Source organism: Microcaecilia unicolor, chromosome 1, assembly GCF_901765095.1.
Source record: "Microcaecilia unicolor chromosome 1, aMicUni1.1, whole genome shotgun sequence".
Taxonomy (NCBI): domain Eukaryota; kingdom Metazoa; phylum Chordata; class Amphibia; order Gymnophiona; family Siphonopidae; genus Microcaecilia; species Microcaecilia unicolor.
Genome location: NC_044031.1, coordinates 745,429,849 through 745,446,714, shown reverse-complemented (window position 1 = coordinate 745,446,714; position 16,866 = coordinate 745,429,849). Strand labels below are relative to the sequence as shown.

Genomic DNA, 16,866 nt, shown 5'->3' with positions numbered 1-16,866 from the left:
TATGGGTATGATGTTACTTTCTGCAAGTGGGGTGGTAAGTGTTACGTGGATCAATGTTAAGGAGTAGATTATTAGGAGTAGTTTGAGGGTATTCATATTGGTTTCTATTTCCTGTAGCTACTAATAGGACTGTGTTCTGGTGGTTGGATGCGGGATAGGACTTTGTTTTTGGTGTGGAATCTGGAGTTGTAGCCTTGTGTGGTAATTTAGTTTGCCTTTCAGCTGTTGAGATCAGTATTGGGTTCAATTTCAATTATAAGTTATAGAGCAGGGGAGACAGGAGGGGGGAGAGTAGCTCTGAGTCTGGATCCTCCTTTAATCTGTGTCCTAGCAGCTAATTGCTTCCCAACCCGTCCTCCTTACCCAGGGAAACTTCAGGCTCTTATTTCTGGCTGTGGCTGGAGATGGAGGGGGTAGAGGGAGGGGGGGGGGAACTTCAGAGCACTTTCCAGGTAGTTAATATGGAGGTGTCAGATGTGCAATTGGCTGTCTTTGATTGTTGGCAGGTTTGCCCAGAGGGAAGAGGTTCTTCTACCTTTTCAGCTTTTCCCGCCCGTTTTCGTTTCCGTTGTGGATTTGTATGGTTTTACCAGTCTTCAGAAGCTGGTCTTTCTGCTTCAAGACATGTGAAATTTGACTGGGATTGACACCATATTCGCAATAGATGCTTGTCTTTTTTTTGTTTTTTAATTTTGTAAGAACTTCTATTCGTTCAGCCAGTGTTAGTCTTAGAGTTGCGCGACGATGACCCCAGTGTACACTCTTACAACGTTCTTTTGCTTATTCTGCCTGTGGCAGTTAAAGGGGTGGTAAATTTGAAATCTCGTTGGTTGTCACGCGCCAATCTGCTTCCATATTCCATGCGCACGCTTATGCGCAGTCTTTCCTGCAGAGGAGTGTTCTTAAACCATGCATATAAGCGAATCTTGCACTTATCAGTGGTGCACTAAACCGAAGTTTGTCCCCATACAAATTGATGCTGCCAAAAACGGGACCGAAGTACGCCGTGCAGTTAAACAGAGTATGCGCTTATCTGACGTGCACTTAGTGCACTGTGTGTGTGTGTATATATATATACATATATATATATATTGTAACTGGGTCACCCTTCCAGGACCCAGCCAGGACTGACCCTGTTTAGCTTCTTTCCAAGTACCACGTGGGTGGAAAGCTTTACTCCACGGTCCGGCACTCATTCAACACTCTCAGGTTCCAGCCCTCTTTGTAAATGATCATCACCCTCTGTTCTCCTCCTAACAGGGTTTCATTGACAAACACACAGCAACTCCAATGCTTCTTAAAATTAAGAATTTTATTTGGCTTAAGCTTTAGTCACTCAACTCCTAACCTTCATTGTGCACTTGGCCCTTTAACACAGTCCAGAATACCTCTCCAAGAGGTCCTTAATGTGTGCTCAGTCTCTTAGGTCACTGCTCCCACTACTTAGCCAATTATCAGTTGCTTTGTAACATCAGAGCATTTCATCACAGACCCTGCTTGAACTCTTCAGCAACCTGCCAGGATTCTTAGCTGCATAGCATCAAGACACTTAGCCAATTATCAGCTCCAACAGCCTTATAACATCTGGGCATTTAGTACCTTCCTGATTTTGAGAAGCTTCTCCTGGCCCTCCTTCCTTGAGACCTTCTCTCCCAGGCACCAGGCATACCCCATCAAGCAGCAAACATTAGGCATCTGGCTTCCCCTCCTTTTCTCTCTCCACTGGGAGAAAGGAATTTATGAAGTGATCAATAACTCCCCACCTCTTTAGGCCCTGCCCCCTTGGTTCCAGTCAGGTCTCAGTCTAGAACTCTCCTTCTCTACCTTTCCCTCCCCCACTTCGATAGCTCCACCTGGTGGCCTCCACAGGGAAAAGCTGATCCTATGACATGAGTGCCCTCTAGCTGTCCCTTCAGGGTATAACCCAGATATTCCCTTGGAGCTCCCTCTACTGGCTGTATCATGGCATTTTCCCAGTTTCTTGTAGAAGAGCGCCCTCTGGCGGCTTCCTTGGGGTAGGGCAAACCTGTGTTTATCACAAAGCTGCAGAAAATATAACATTATAACAAGAAAGATTGCCAATATATATATGTATACACACACACAAACACATAGGCAACCTGCGTAAAATCCACAATGGCCTTCCTGTATTTTCCAATGCCCAGCTAAAATCCCCCCTTAAATTTGTTTTTACCATAGTGGGACAGACCAAAGGTACATCAAGTCCAGCATCCTGTTTCTAACAGTGGCCAATCCAGGTCACAAATACCTGGCAAGATCCCCAAAAAGTACAATACATTTTATGCTGCCTATCCCATAAATATACAAACAAATATGAATGCAGTTCTTTTGTGAAGTGAAGTGGAGTCTCATATATTTGACACGAAAAAAGTTTTTTTCACTCAATACGTGAATGTCTAATTAGTGTATATGATTTAATCATTGACTCAACCACCACCAACCTTTACTAATCACTAATTTGTAACTTTTGTCAGTCCAACTCTCACAATTCAATCAAAATCAACAAAATGTGCACAGCACTTAGCTTTAGCAGGTTGGTGCACTCTCAAACCCCGACAGGTCCCCGTTTCGTGTTAACTTTATCAAGGGGGAGCCACCAATTCTGTTGTACAAAGGAGAGAAAAAAAGGACTGTAAATTTCTTTTAAAAAACACATTGTATAATGCATTCATTCTAAATCGCTGATGGCTTACCCGATAACTGCCTCAAGTGCGTGTGTTCCATTGCTTTATCAAACTAAAGATGGCAACGGCGTCTTTTTATTACTGACAAACCGTGCCAGCTGATTAAATAACGTCATAAGTGAGCAGATCAACTTCAAAATTAAAGTCCTCACTATCCTATGGCTCAAAAAGGATAAGAGTACCCTTATGATCAAAGTGCCCTATTGTAGATATGGTCATGTCCGACATGACCATATCTACAATAGGGCACTTTGATCAAAAGAGATTTTAATGTCTGATATTTGCCTGCTTGTGTTAGGGACCCATAAAAGCTTGGTTTTGCATTGGTTCAGGCAAAGTTTGTTGTTTTTAGTCCATTCTTGAATTGATGTGCAGCCTCTACTCCAGGAGGATGAATTACTGAAAGAAATATTCCCATCCCCACCAGTGCTGGCCTTCCGACAGCCACCCAACTTAAAAACACAAGCTAATTAGAAGTAAGCTCCCAACACAGACTCAAAAAGAAAAGAATGGCACACATCCTTGAAATATGTCCAGCTGCAAAGTATGCCAAAATATTTCGCAGGACCCCACAGTCATTCACAATGGAAAAATATTCAACATTAAGGAATCTTTCACGTGCTCATCTTCCAATGTGGTATATATCATTCAGTGTAAAAAATGCAGTGAAGGCTGTTACATTGGAGAAACCAGTCAGATGCTAAAGAGGAGATTTATTTATTTATTTCACTTGTACCCCGAGCTTTCCTACATACAGCAGGTTCAGTGCGGCTTACATACCGGAGAAAATAAAAAGCATTACAGAGTCCTCTAATTACAAACTGCAATAACATAATAATAATAAGGTTTGAAAAATATATGGATTGGATATGGGAAGGTAAATATGGATAGATTGGAAAAAAGAGAGGAGATTGGGAGGGGGATGGAAAAGGGAGATGGAGCAGAAACGATTGGAGGATGAGTAGGGGTATTAGGAGACAAGGTTAAAGGTATGATCAGTGTCATAGGCAGTGTCATGGTCAGAACGTAGTAGTATAAGTGGGCTGATAAGATTAAGTAGGGTCGTCAGGGTAAGCTTGCTTGAAGAGATGTGTCTAACATTTTCCTAAAGGGTAGATAGTCATTAATTGTTCGGATGGGTCTAGGTAGAGCATTCCAAAGCTGGCTGCCCAAAAAGGAGAAATTGGATGCATAATAGGTTTTGTATTTAATTCCTTTGCAGTTGGGAGGGTGTAAATTAAGATAGGTACGTGAGGACCTTGATCGATTTCTGATTGGAAGGTCAATCAAGTCTTTGATGTAGCTAGGGGATTCTCCGTATATGATCTTATGAATCATTGAGTGGACCTTGAAATAGATTCTTTCTTTGATGGGGAGCCAGTGAAGCTTTTTTAAATTTACATAGACACCATATGAAAAATGCCAGTACCAATAAAGATGTCACGCCTGTAGGGCAGCACTTTACAAAACCAGAACGCTGTACCAGTGACTTCATGGTAAGAATCTTAAAAGGGGACTTTAAAACAATACAGGAACGTAAGACCTTTGAAGACAAAATGATTAAATATTTTGACACCACCAGACAGGACTTAACAAAGATCTGGGTTTTCTAACCCATTATAAACTATAAAATTGTACTGCTTTGACACCCTCCTGTCTCTTTGCATATCTCCCTGTCTCTCACCTACCCCTCCCCCCCAATCCTGTTAGACTGTCACTGAAATGCTTTGATGTTTCACTTATATATACTGTCATCTACCAACATTTGCTTATTTCCGATCTGAAGAAGAAGGGCAACCTTTGAAAGCTAATCAAGAAATGTATTGTTATGTCCAATAAAAAAGGCATCATCTTATTTTCTTTTCCATGTTTTATTTTGTATTATATTTAAAAATTAAAAAAAAAACCCCAAACAAAAACACCTCCTTATTTCAATATGCAAATATATGCTTTTGTTCTGTCTCTTGCCCCCTCCCCCCAGTAGGCCCACTTAGGGTAAATTTTTGCAGTGTGGCCCAATATTGAAAAAAGTCTGTTCCCCCCCCCCCCCCCCCCCCCCCCCCCCCCGTTATAGCACAAGGAATTTGGATTCAGCTTTGGATTCTTCAGTTTAGGGATTACTTGGGTCTAGGAACCAACATGAAGGTGGCATAGTCTGTTTTAGGGAGGGGTAAAGACCAGCTGCTGCTACAGTCACATCTTCTGCCAGCCAGTGAGTGGCCTTCAGGCATGAGGGTCACAAGAACTTCCTGATCATGCCATCTGGGGAAGAAGAGTAAAAATGGAGGTGAAAAAACCTGAAAAAAAAATCCTACCTGTTCCATAGAGAGAGCGAGAGGTTTCATTATTGCTTCAAATGAATAACAAGGTCCACATTTTATGTCCACATCACTGGTTATGTTTCTTGAACTTGTATTAACTGAAAAAATTTGAAGTAAGCATTTCTGAATATATTCGGTAGAGTCTCTGAGATGTTCTGCAGAGGTGAGAATGGAAGAAAGTAAGTTTTTCAGTGCTGTAGCCAAGTTTGGTCACATAAGCAGACTGCTTGTAAAGAGTTGCCAGCCCAGTAAGTTGTCATTGCTGAATGTTCATTTGGAATTTTTCTTTTGTTAAAATGAAACTGCTCGGGCATGGAAACAAATAACCATTCCAAAATCAATAGAAATTTAAATTGTTCTGTTTTCATGAAATGTAAAGGTGCTTCATTAAGACAAATAAGTCCCAAAGGACAAGTCCATAAACCACTACTAAATGGGCTTGGGAAAAATCCACAATTCCTGGAATAACATGTATAGAATGTTTATATGTTTGGGAAGCTCGCCAGGTGCCCTTGGCCTGGATTGGCCGCTGTCGTGGACAGGATGCTGGGCTCGATGGACCCTTGGTCTTTTCCCAGTGTGGCATTACTTATGTACTTTTTTTTCTTTCTGGTTCTAACATACTGTTTTTGGTTATACAATCTGTGCCGGGGCTGGTGGTTGGGAGGCGGGGATAGTGCTGGGCAGACTTTATACGGTCTGTGCCCTGAAAAGCGCAGGTACAAATCAATGTAGGGTATACACAAAAAGTAGCAAATATGAGTTATCTTGTTGGGCAGACTTGATGGACCGTGCAGGTCTTTTTCTGCCGTCATCTACTCTGTTACTATGTTACTATATGGTTGGTGGACTTTTTTATAATCTCTGTTGTGACATAACATGCACGAGAAAAGTTCCCCATGATCTTTTTTTCAGCTGGGTCAAAGTCTGATTTTTAGCAGTGTGTTCTGATTTCTTGACCGTAACTAATCTTGTCGTAATCACTGTATTTAGTGAGTGGTTTGGCAGGAGCACCAGGTATTCAGTAAGTGAAGATGAGTTGGTTTCGTGTATCTTAACCTGCAGTCTGCTTGTTCCTGTTTTTCTTCTCCAGAGGGCGTCCCCCGGGAGACGTTGATGCATTTTGCAGCAAGGCTGGGCCTATTGCGACTGGCGTGGTTTCTTTTACAGCAGCCAGGTGGAAGAGCAAGTCTTAGCATAGCGAATAATCAAGGGGCTACACCTGTGAGCCTGGCCTTGGAGAGGGGATTTCAGCACCTGCATCAGCTCCTTACCGAGTAAGGATTTTCTTCCTTATAAAATATTTTCGTCTTCATTTAATAGATGTGAGGTAGTAAAATCCTGTGAATCCCACAGCTAGCTGAGCTGTTATGAAAACTCTGCTTGGTCATGCTTTCATAACTGAAATAAGCGAGTTGAAAATTGTATCTGCTAGTTCTTTTGTTCCCCTGCTTTAGAAAGAAAAAAAGATGTGTTTTTAAAAAAAGGAATATTGAATTCAGTTTTCATATCTCTAACAACGAATGCTAGAAATATCCATATGTAATATTACTTATTGTGCTTCCATTGTTCTGATTTTTTTTCCTTTTCTGCTATTGTGCTGTTGGCTGACTCAAGAAATACTGATAGCTTTAAATTTCAACCCTCATATATAAATCAAACTTCACGATGACTCTCATTTTTAAGTAGCTTTAGTTTTTTTAAGAATTTGAAAATGATTTCGTATTTTAAATTTCACTTTGTATACCACTGCAGGGCAATTTTGGCTAGGTTTAAAAGAGTAGTTTGGAGACTGTTTTCTGCTTTCATATTAACCTGTTTAGTTTTACTTCTTAGGCTAGGATACAGACTTTCAGTTTCATACTTGACATAGAAGTATATTAGAAAAATATATAAACAAATTCTGTCAGCAACAGGACTGAGTCAGGCACACGTGTGGATGATGTCATCATATGTCGCTGGGATACAACAGCTCTCTCAAATAAAGTCACATGTGAGTTTATCTTGTTGGGCTGACTGGATGGACCGTTCAGGTCTTTTTCTGCCGTCATCTACTATGTTACTATGTTCTCAGCTCCTCAGTTTTTTTTTTCCACTTTGCCAAATAAGACAAAGTTCATCCATCTATTTGTGAGGTTTTCAGCTTTTGTGATTTTCATCATCTTCCTTGTATTTGTTTTCTGTTTATTTTTAATCATGTCTATGGAGTATGCTGTTTGTTCCTTCCTACAACGTGAAAGAAACTTCCAGAACGCAGACCCTCATCATGTTTACCTGGGTGTCAGCCATGACCTGGATCACTGTCTTTTCTGAACTTCCATGCAGAGCTGCGGAGCTGGAGTCAGTAAAAATATAACAACTCCAGCTTCAAAAAACAAACTTAATTATAATGGTAAATTTATCATTTTATTTATATACAAATGATCTTTGACTTGGATCTAAAGTATTGGTAAATATAAGTTACATTTACCAGTACATTAGATCCAGAACAAAACATTTAAGGCCTAGTATCAGTAGGTGTCGGAATTGGAACTGGAGTAGAAAAATGGAGGAGGCATCAGAATCATAGCATTCATGTACCATAGTAACATAGTAGATGACGGCAGAAAAAGACCTGCATGGTCCATCCAGTCTGCCCAACAAGATAAACTCATAGGTGTATACCTTACCTTGATTTGTACCTGCCTTTTTCAGGGCACAGACCGTACAAGTCTGCCCAGCAGTATTTCCCGCCTCCCAACCACTAGTCCCGCCTCCCATCACCAGCTCTGGCACAGACCCTATAAGTCTGCCCTCCACTATCCTCGCCTCCCAACCACCAACCTCTCTTCCCCCACCTGCTCCGCCACCCAATTTTGGCTAAGCTTCTGAGGATCCATTCCTACTGTGCAGGATTCCTTTATGCATATCCCACGCATGTTTGAATTCTGTTACCGTTTTCATCTCCACCACCTCCCGCGGGAGGGCATTCCAAGCATCCACCACCCTCTCCGTGAAAAAATACTTCCTGACATCTTTTTTGAGTCTGCCCCCCTTCATTCAATCTCATTTCATGTCCTCTCGTTCTACCGCCTTTCCATCTCTGGAAAAGATTTTTTTGCGGATTAATACCTTTCAAGTCTGTATCATATCACCCCTGTTCCTCCTTTCCTCCAGGGTATACATGTTCTGGTCAGCAAGTCTTTGCTCATACGTCTTGGAACGCAAATCCCATACCATTCTCGTAGCTTTTCTTTGCATTGATGTACCGACTCCACAGCCCTGCTTCCATGTCCTTTCGCTATTGTAGGGACTCTTGTTTGATTACAGACATATTAAGATGAACTTAGAGAGGTACTTGCAGATTGCTGACAAGAAGAAAGAAGTACTTCTATGCAGATATTAGTAGATTATGCTCTAATTGACTTAACCTCTTCCTGGACCTTACATCCACCTCCCTACACAGTTCTATATAAAAGTGTGGGGACACAGGAGCAAAATTTAGTACCACTGCAACAGCAGCTGAGCTCTTTGGAGGTTCCCAGGCTAGACTTGCTTTCATTTACTCAATGCTTCCTATTGCCTGAAGCCAAGGTGCCCCAAAATGAGCTTTCAGCATTACATACTATACATTACATGATCAGCACCAAGGCTTTAGAATGACTAGTAGCCACTGTAGTCAGCTTGGATCCTCATTGCAGAGGATGGCATTTGTGAGGCTTCTAGATGCTTTCCTTTCTCCAAGAACATGCAGACATACTGGACTAGATTCTATATATGGCATTGTAAAAATTGGCACCCAAAAAAATACACCAAGGCGTGTTCTATAAACTTTGCCTAAAGTTAGGCGCAGTTTATAGAATACACCTAGAGGGGCATAATCGAAAGTGGGTGCCCATCTCCATGGGCGGCCATGCGAAGGGGCGGGACAAACCGTATTTTTGAAAAAAGGTGGGCGTCCATCTTTTTTTTTCGATAATTTGGGTTGTGTGGGGCAAATGCCTAGGATTTGGGCGTTTTTGAGCTGGGCGCTATCGGTTTTCAGCGATAATGGAAACCGAAGGTGACCAGCTCAAAAACGAACAAATCCAAGGCGTGTCGTGGGAGGGGCCAGGATTCGTAGTGCACTGGTCCCCCTCACATGCCAGGACACCAACTGGGCACCCTAGGGGGCACTTTTACAAATTAAAAAAATAATTTTTAATAGCTTCCAACTGCATAGCACCCTTCCCTTGTGTGCTGAGCCCCCCAAAATCCCCCAAAACCCACTGCCCACAAGTCTACACCATTACCATAGCCCTAAGGAGTGCAGGGGGGCACCTACATGTGGGTACAGTGGGTTTTGGGGTTTTTTGGAGGGCTCAACATTAACCAGCACAAGTGGAACAGGTAGGGGGTGGATGGGCCTGGGTCCGCCTGCCTGACGTCCACTGCACCCACTAACAACTGCTCCAAGGGACCTGCATACTGCTGTCGGAGCTGGGGATGACATTTGAGGCTCGCATACAGGCTGTCAAAAAAAAGTTTTTAAAGTTCTTTTTTTGTGGTGGGAGAGGGTTAGTGACCACTGGGGGGAGTCAAGGGAGGTCATCCCCGATTCCCTCCGGTGGTCATCTGGCCAGTTGGGGCACTTCTTTGGGACTTGGGTCGTGAAAAAAAAGGGTCCAGCAAAAGCGACCTAAATTCTCGCTTCTGCCGCCCTTTTTTTTCGCTTATCGGCCGAAGGCACCCATCTCTCCTCGGCCGATAAACACACCCCAGTCCTGCCTTCACCACGCCTCCGAACATGCCCCCGTCAACTTTGTTTATTCCCGCGATGGAGTGCAGTTGAAGACGCCCAAATTCGGCTTTCGATTAAATCGATATGGGCGCCCATCTCCCGATTTAGGTCGAAATATGGGTGCCCATCACTTTCGAAAATAAGGCCGCTAGTGCCCAACCACGTGACTAAATTTAGTCACAGGTATTTACGCCAGTAAAACTTGGTGTAAATGCCAGTGACTACGCTATTTATTTGTTACATTTATACCCCACACTTTCCCCACCTATTTGCAGGTTCAATGTGGCTTACAAAGTCCTGTAAAGGCGTTTGCCATTTCGGTTGATAAGAAATACAAGATTGTGTTGTGGTCAAATGAAGTAGAAGTGAAGCTAGGCACTGAGCAGGTGTATTCTATATCAGTGTGCATAGATTTTAGAAATATAGACGACTCGCCCATTCCACGCCCATGGCCAATGCCCCTTTCCAGTTCTGCATCTTAGAATTTTTGCGCAGAACTTTACTGAATATGCTTAGCAATTTCTGTGCATCAGTTCTAATGAATGCCAGTGTCAGTTGCCTGTGAAGTGGTGTAACTCATGAGGGTTGGTGTAACTCAGAAGCACTGCAGGCCATGTTATGACCGATATCATTGCTTACTCGTCATTAATTTGGGGGCTAGTTCATTTCTAACTAGCCAATAGGGGGTGGGGAAGAGGGTGTAAAGACTGCTCTGTGCAGTATATCTTTTGTTATATGTCTATGCAAATATATGCAAATATATTAATTGTATGTTACATGACTTGAGTTTTTTTTTTTAATGATGATGCGGCCAATTCATTGCCACATTAAACCATAAATAGAAAAAAAGTCTGACTTAAGATTAAACCTATTGAAGAAAGACTGATAATTGCAGCATGGGATAGTGGTCTATGGACAAGCTGGTTATTTGTCAGCATTGAAAATCTGGTAAAACTAACAAATGCAGATACTGAAGCACACAACTGGAAACAATTATACATCATCACTGGGTTCGCCTGCATATGAAAAGGCAAATTAAGGTATTATTAGAAAAGGAATGGAAAACAAAAATAAGGATGGTATAATGCCTTTCTATTGCTCCATGGTGTGACCGCACTTTGAATATCGTGTGCAATTCTGGTCACCACATATCAAACAAGATATAGTGAAATTAGAAAAGGTACAGAGAAGGGCAACTAAAATGATAAAGGGGATGGGACAACATCCATATGAGAAAAGGCTAAAGCGGCTAGGGCTCTTCAACTTGGAGGAAAGATGGCTGAGGGGGACATAAGACAGAGGGCTATAAAATAATGAATGGAGTGGAACGGGTAGACTTGAGTCACTTGTTTACGCTTTCCAAAATTACTAGGACTAGGGAGCACACAATGAAGCTACTAAGTAGTAAATTTAAAATGAATTGGAGAAAACATTTCTTCACTCAACATTTAATTACACTCTGGAATTCATTGCCAGAGAATGTAGTAAAAGCGGTTAGAGTAGCTGGGTTTTAAAAAGGTTTAGATAGCTTCCTAAATGAAAAGTCCATAAGTCATTATTGAAATGGACTTGGGGAAAACCCATTGCTTATTTCTGGGATAAGCAACATAAAATGTATTGTACTGTTTTGGAATCTTGCCAGGTACTTATAACCTTGATTGGCAAGTGTTGGAAGCAGAATGCTGGGCTTGATGGACCTTTGCTTTGTCCCTCTATGGCAATACTTATGTTTTTATATTATGTTCTTAAGGGGAGGAGGAGGGGATGTGAGACTATATGCCTGCTATCCTTAGAGAGCACCTGATACAGGTAAGGAACTTTCTCCAAGGACAAGCAGGCATAATATTCTCACATACGGAACTTACTAGCTACCAGGCTCACAACATAAATGTATTCTGCAACTTAGCTGATTGTGAGCCTAGTGGAAAAATAGAGCCGGAGGACAGAGTTGGCTTTAAGTAGTAAAAAGATTCTGCAGAACTGCTTGTACTAACCGGCTATCCCACCTAGAATGCTGCTGTTCTAGACAGTGTTGAGCAATGAAGGTGTGGATGGAAGACCACATAGCTGCCTTGCAGATTTCTTCAATGGAGGCAGAGTGGAAATGGGCTGCTGAAGCCGCCATGGCTCAGACATTTTGAGCAGTGACCTGGCCATGAAGGGTCTAGCCCAGCCTGAGTGTAAGAGATACAGCCAGCCTGCTAAATAGATATAGTACATTTGCTGATAGGTTTCCCTAATCTGTTAGGACTGAATGATACAAAAAGCTAGGGGGTCTTCCTAAGAGATTTTACATGCTCCAGATAACACACTAGAGCATGCTTCCAGTATGCAGTAAGGTATGCAGTGGTTAGTGTATAGATTGGGAAAGATGACAGGTAGTACAGTGGACTGATTATGATGAAACTCCGATACCACTTTAGGAAGGAATTTGGGGTGGGTTCGGAGTACAAGTTTGTCGTGGTAGAACCTGTTATAATGTGGGTCTTCCACAAGAGCTTGACGTTCACTGACTCTTCTAGCAGAAGAGCTATTAAGAACATTATCTTATATGTGAGGAAATTTAGAAAACAGGAATCAAGTTCTTGAAATGGAGGTTTCGTGAGAGCTGTTAGGAAGATATTGAGATCCCACCGGAGGTGGTTTGATAGGAGGTTTGGTGTGAAACAATGGAGAAGGGGTTCCGCAGGTGGGACCGCTGCTTTTTAACATATTTATAAATGATCTAGATAAGGGAATAACTAGTGAGGTACTTAAAATTGCCAATGACACAAAGTTATTCAAAGTTGTTAAACTGCAAGAGGATTGTAAAAAATCACAAGACGACCTTATGAGACTGGGAAACTGTGAATCTAAATGGTAGATGATGTTTAATGTGAGCAAGTGCAAAGTGATGCATGTGGGGAAGAGGAACCCGAACTACAGCTATGTGATGCAGGGTTCCACATATGGAGTAACCGACCAGGAAAAGGATCTAGGAGTCATCAATTGCGATACTTTGAAACCCTCTGCTCAGTGTGCTGCGGCAGCTAAGAAAGCAAATAGAATGTTAGGTACTATTAGGAAAGGAATGGAAAATAAAAATAAGGATGTTTTAATGCCTTTGTATCGCTCCATGGTGCAACTGCACTTTGAGTACTGTGTACAATTCTGGTCACCGCATCTCAAAAAAGATATAGTGGAATTAGAAAAGGTACAGAGAAGTACAACGAAAATGATAAAGGGGATGGGATGACTTCCCTATGAGGAAAGGCTGAAGCGTCTAGGGCTCTTCAGCTTGGAGAAAAGACAGCTGAGGGGACATATAATAGAGGTATATAAAATACTGAGTGGAGTGGAACGGGTAGACGTGAATCGTTTGTTTACTCTTTCCAAAAATACAAGGACTAAGGGGCATGCAATGAAGCTACAAAGTAGTAAATTTAAAACGAATTAGAAATAATATTTCTTCACTCAACATGTCATTAAACTCTGGAATTTGTTGCCAGAGAATGTGGGAAAAGCAATTAACTTAGTGGGGTTTAAAAAAAGGTTTGGATAGCTTCCTAAAAGAAAAGTCCATAAGCCATTATTAAAATGGACTTGGGAAAATCCACTGCTTATTTCTGGGATAAGCAGCATAAAATGTATTGTACTGTTTTGGGACCTTGGGAATATACAGTTGATTAGCATTGAACCTTGAAATGTTTATCTGCCAAAAAAAAAGAGTCCATTGTTCTGGCTTCTCTTCCTGGAGTAGAAGCATGAGATCTTGCACTGTGAGCAGATTCCGCAACTAGGGAATGATGGGGTAACCCAGCGGATTTCTGTATCCTATACATTATAACAGTTTTCTTTGGGACTACCTAAACTGTCAGTGGAGTCTCCTAGTTTTTGTGTAGAGTATTTTTCATAATTCTATGAAGTGGAACAATAATTCCTTCTCTAGGAGGAGAGTCATAATACAGAAACTCAAAAATTTCTGAATGAGGTTCTTCTGTCCCTAATTTGAAAGGTATGGCTTGAGCCTTCTTATGGACAAAGCCAGGAAAGGATATACTTTCTGGATGAGACCTACTTCTCTCAGGTGGCGGAGATGGATCCATGTCAGAAGTAATCTGTGATTTTTAGAGGCCTAGCTCTTAGCCTGAGCCCTTGGCCTGTATTTCACTGAGAGCAAGTGACAGCATATTTCAAAAGCCATATTCTATTGGTTGCAGAAGTGAAACATATATAAAGAATATTTGAGGAGAATGTTCCTCAGGGAAATATATTACAACAAGAGGAGCATTTTGTAAAACTCTTGTCTATATGTTGCAATATTTCCTGAGCACTGTGAGCAAACATTTTTTGTATTTGGCTATACTGTTCCAGGAACAAAATGTAGAAATCGAAAAGCTACTTACTGAACTAAACACATCATTTGAACATAGCTAATCAGACTGCTACCTATGTGTGTTGAATTGGTATTACACAAATGTTAACTAATTTAATGCAGTGTGTTGCATCTCTTTGGTAAAAGTAGCTTGTTGCTAAGAGGCTAGTTCCTCCACAATTTGAGGTTGCATGTTCTTTAGCAGAGGATACACTATTTATTTATAGCATTTCTACCCTGCTCTTTCCCGCTCGATAGCAGGCTCAGTGCAGCTTACAATGTATAGGTACAGAGTATCACAGGGATAACACAATTTGAGGGTACAAAGTATCAAAGAGGTAATACAATGTATGGGTAAAAAGTGTCACTTAGATAATACAATTGTGTAGAGAAGGGTAAAAAGAAGAGATGTGGGGGAAGGATTGAGGTATATTTAATGTTAGTGGTGTGGGTTACAGTCATAACTTAAGTTGGGTTGTTTGGATAGGCTTGTTTGAAGAGGTATGTTTTCAGCAGCTTTCAGAAGCTTAGAAGTTCGGTTGTAGTTCGGATGAATCTTGGTATGGCGTTCCAGAGTTGACTGCCTAAAACTGAGAAGTTGGATGCATAGTAGGATTTGTATTTGAGACCTTTGCAATTAGGCAGGTGAAGATTGAGATATGTTTGCGAGGATTTGGACCTGTTCCTGGCTGGAAGGTCGATTAGGTTGGTCATGTAACTTGGAGATTCTCCGTGGAGGATCTTGTGGATGTGTGTGTGGACTTTGAAGTGCATTTGTTCTTTAATGGGGAGCCAGTGGAGTTTTTCCCGGAGAGGTGTTGCACTTTCGAATCGTGATTTACCGAAAATGAGTCTGGCTGCCGTGTTTTGGGTGGTTTGGAGTTTTTTTAGAATGTGGGCTTTGCAGCTAATGAAGATACTATTGCAGTAGTCCGCATGGGTGAGTACTGTTGATTGAACCAGATTGCGGAATGTTTTTTGGGGGAGGAATGCTTTTACTCTTTTCAATACCCACATCATGTTGAACATTTTCTTCGTGATTATTTTTGCGTGTTTCTAGAGTTAGATGGTTGTCTAATGTTACTCCTAGGATTTTCAAGTTGTCAGATATTGGAATTGTGATGTAGGGGGTGATTAGGGTGGTTGGGAGTGGATTGGAGTGTCTTGAAGAGAGGATTAAGCATTTAGTTTTTTCTTTATTCAGTTTCATTTTGAAGGCATTGGCCCAGGAGGCTAGGATGTTCATGCCAGTGAATACTTCATCAGAGATTTCAGCAAGGTTGCAATGAAAAGGGATGAATATGGTGACCTCATCAGCATAAATGAAAGGGTTTAGGTCAGCTATAGATAGGGATTTAGCAAGAGGGATCATCAGAATGTTGAAAAGGATCGGGGATAGAGGCGATCCTTGAGGGACTCCACATTGTGTGGTCCACGCAGATGATATTGATGAGGTTGATTTGACTTGGTATGTTCTGGTGGTGATGAAACTTTTTATCCACTTAATGATGTTTCCGCCTATCCCTAGTTTGTCCAGAAGTTTTGTAAGGATATTGTGGTCTACCATGTCAAATGCACTGGATAGATCGAACTGCAGAAGAAGTATGTTGTTGCCAAATGAGATTTCCTGTTTGAACTTGGATATTAAGGTGACCCGATTGTGACTCATGAAGTATGGAGAATATTTGTATGAATTTGTTGAGTTGGGAGGTCACTCGATTTTTCCATTATTTTGGTTAGGAGAGGGATGGAGGCCACAGGTCGATAGTTAGTGATGTCTTTCGCTGGTTTTTTGGGGTTTGTTGGTAATGGTGTGAGTAGAATATTGCGCGTGTTCGGAGGGGAAGGAGCCTTGTTGAAGTAGGAAATTTAGGTGGGTGGTAAGGTCCGTGATGAATCGAGCTGGGGCATTTTTCATTAGATAATTGGGGCATGGGTCCAGGTGACAGTGAGATTTGGAAAGTTTGGATAATGCTGTAGAGATTTCCTTCGTAGTGAGGGGGGTGAAATTTGTCCAGGAGTGGTCTGCCGGGGGATCTCTTCTGGGTCGGGGTCCAGTTCGTCTAGGAAAGTATCAATGTTTGCATTGTCATGTGGAATTGAGTTGCATAGATTAATGATTTTGTTGTTGAAATGTTTGGCCAGTTAGTTGGCGGATGGGCAGTTTGAGGGTGAAGTTGTTACTGGAGTCGTGTTGATAAGGTTCTTTATGATTTGGTATTGTTTTTTTATGTCCCAGTGGCTGTGATTTGTTTTGTATAGTATGTTCTTTTGGCTCATTTAATGTTGTTCTTGTATTTCTTTTGTGTTTGTTTCCACGCATTCAGGGTAAGATCATCTTTTGATTTGTTCCAAATTTGTTCAAGTTTTCTGGTTTGTTTTTTTAGTTGTTTTAGTTCCTCGTTGAACCATGGTAAGGGTTTTTTCTTTGTGCATAGAGTTTTGGAGTGTAGCGGGGCGATTTCATCCAGAGTAAGTTTGCATCTGTGTTCCCATTTTGTGAGAAATTTTTTTGAGTTTGGATCAGTTGATCAGTCATAGATTTGTGCCAGAAGGTTTCCTTGTCAATTCGTCCTCTGGTTTGGATTGTTATAGGGTCAGGTGGTTTGGATTGGTCTTTTTTCCGCCATTGTATGGAGAGGGTTGCGGTGTGATGGTTTGACCAGGGGGAAGCTGCCCAGCTAATATCTGATGAGATGAAGGTTTGGTCTGTGGAGTATTTGTGTG

The 16,866-nt window shown here is 41.6% G+C and overlaps 1 protein-coding gene across 1 annotated transcript in view; it reads left to right on the top strand.

Moving 5' to 3' along the window:
• AKAP13 (A-kinase anchoring protein 13) overlaps window positions 1–16,866 on the top strand; it is a 642,893-nt gene that overhangs the window by 225,564 nt on the left and 400,463 nt on the right. Inside the window, exon 6 of the mRNA XM_030189716.1 lies at window positions 6,120–6,303. Coding sequence (XP_030045576.1) covers window positions 6,120–6,303 — 184 coding nt within the window. The remainder of the gene's footprint in view (window positions 1–6,119; window positions 6,304–16,866) is intronic.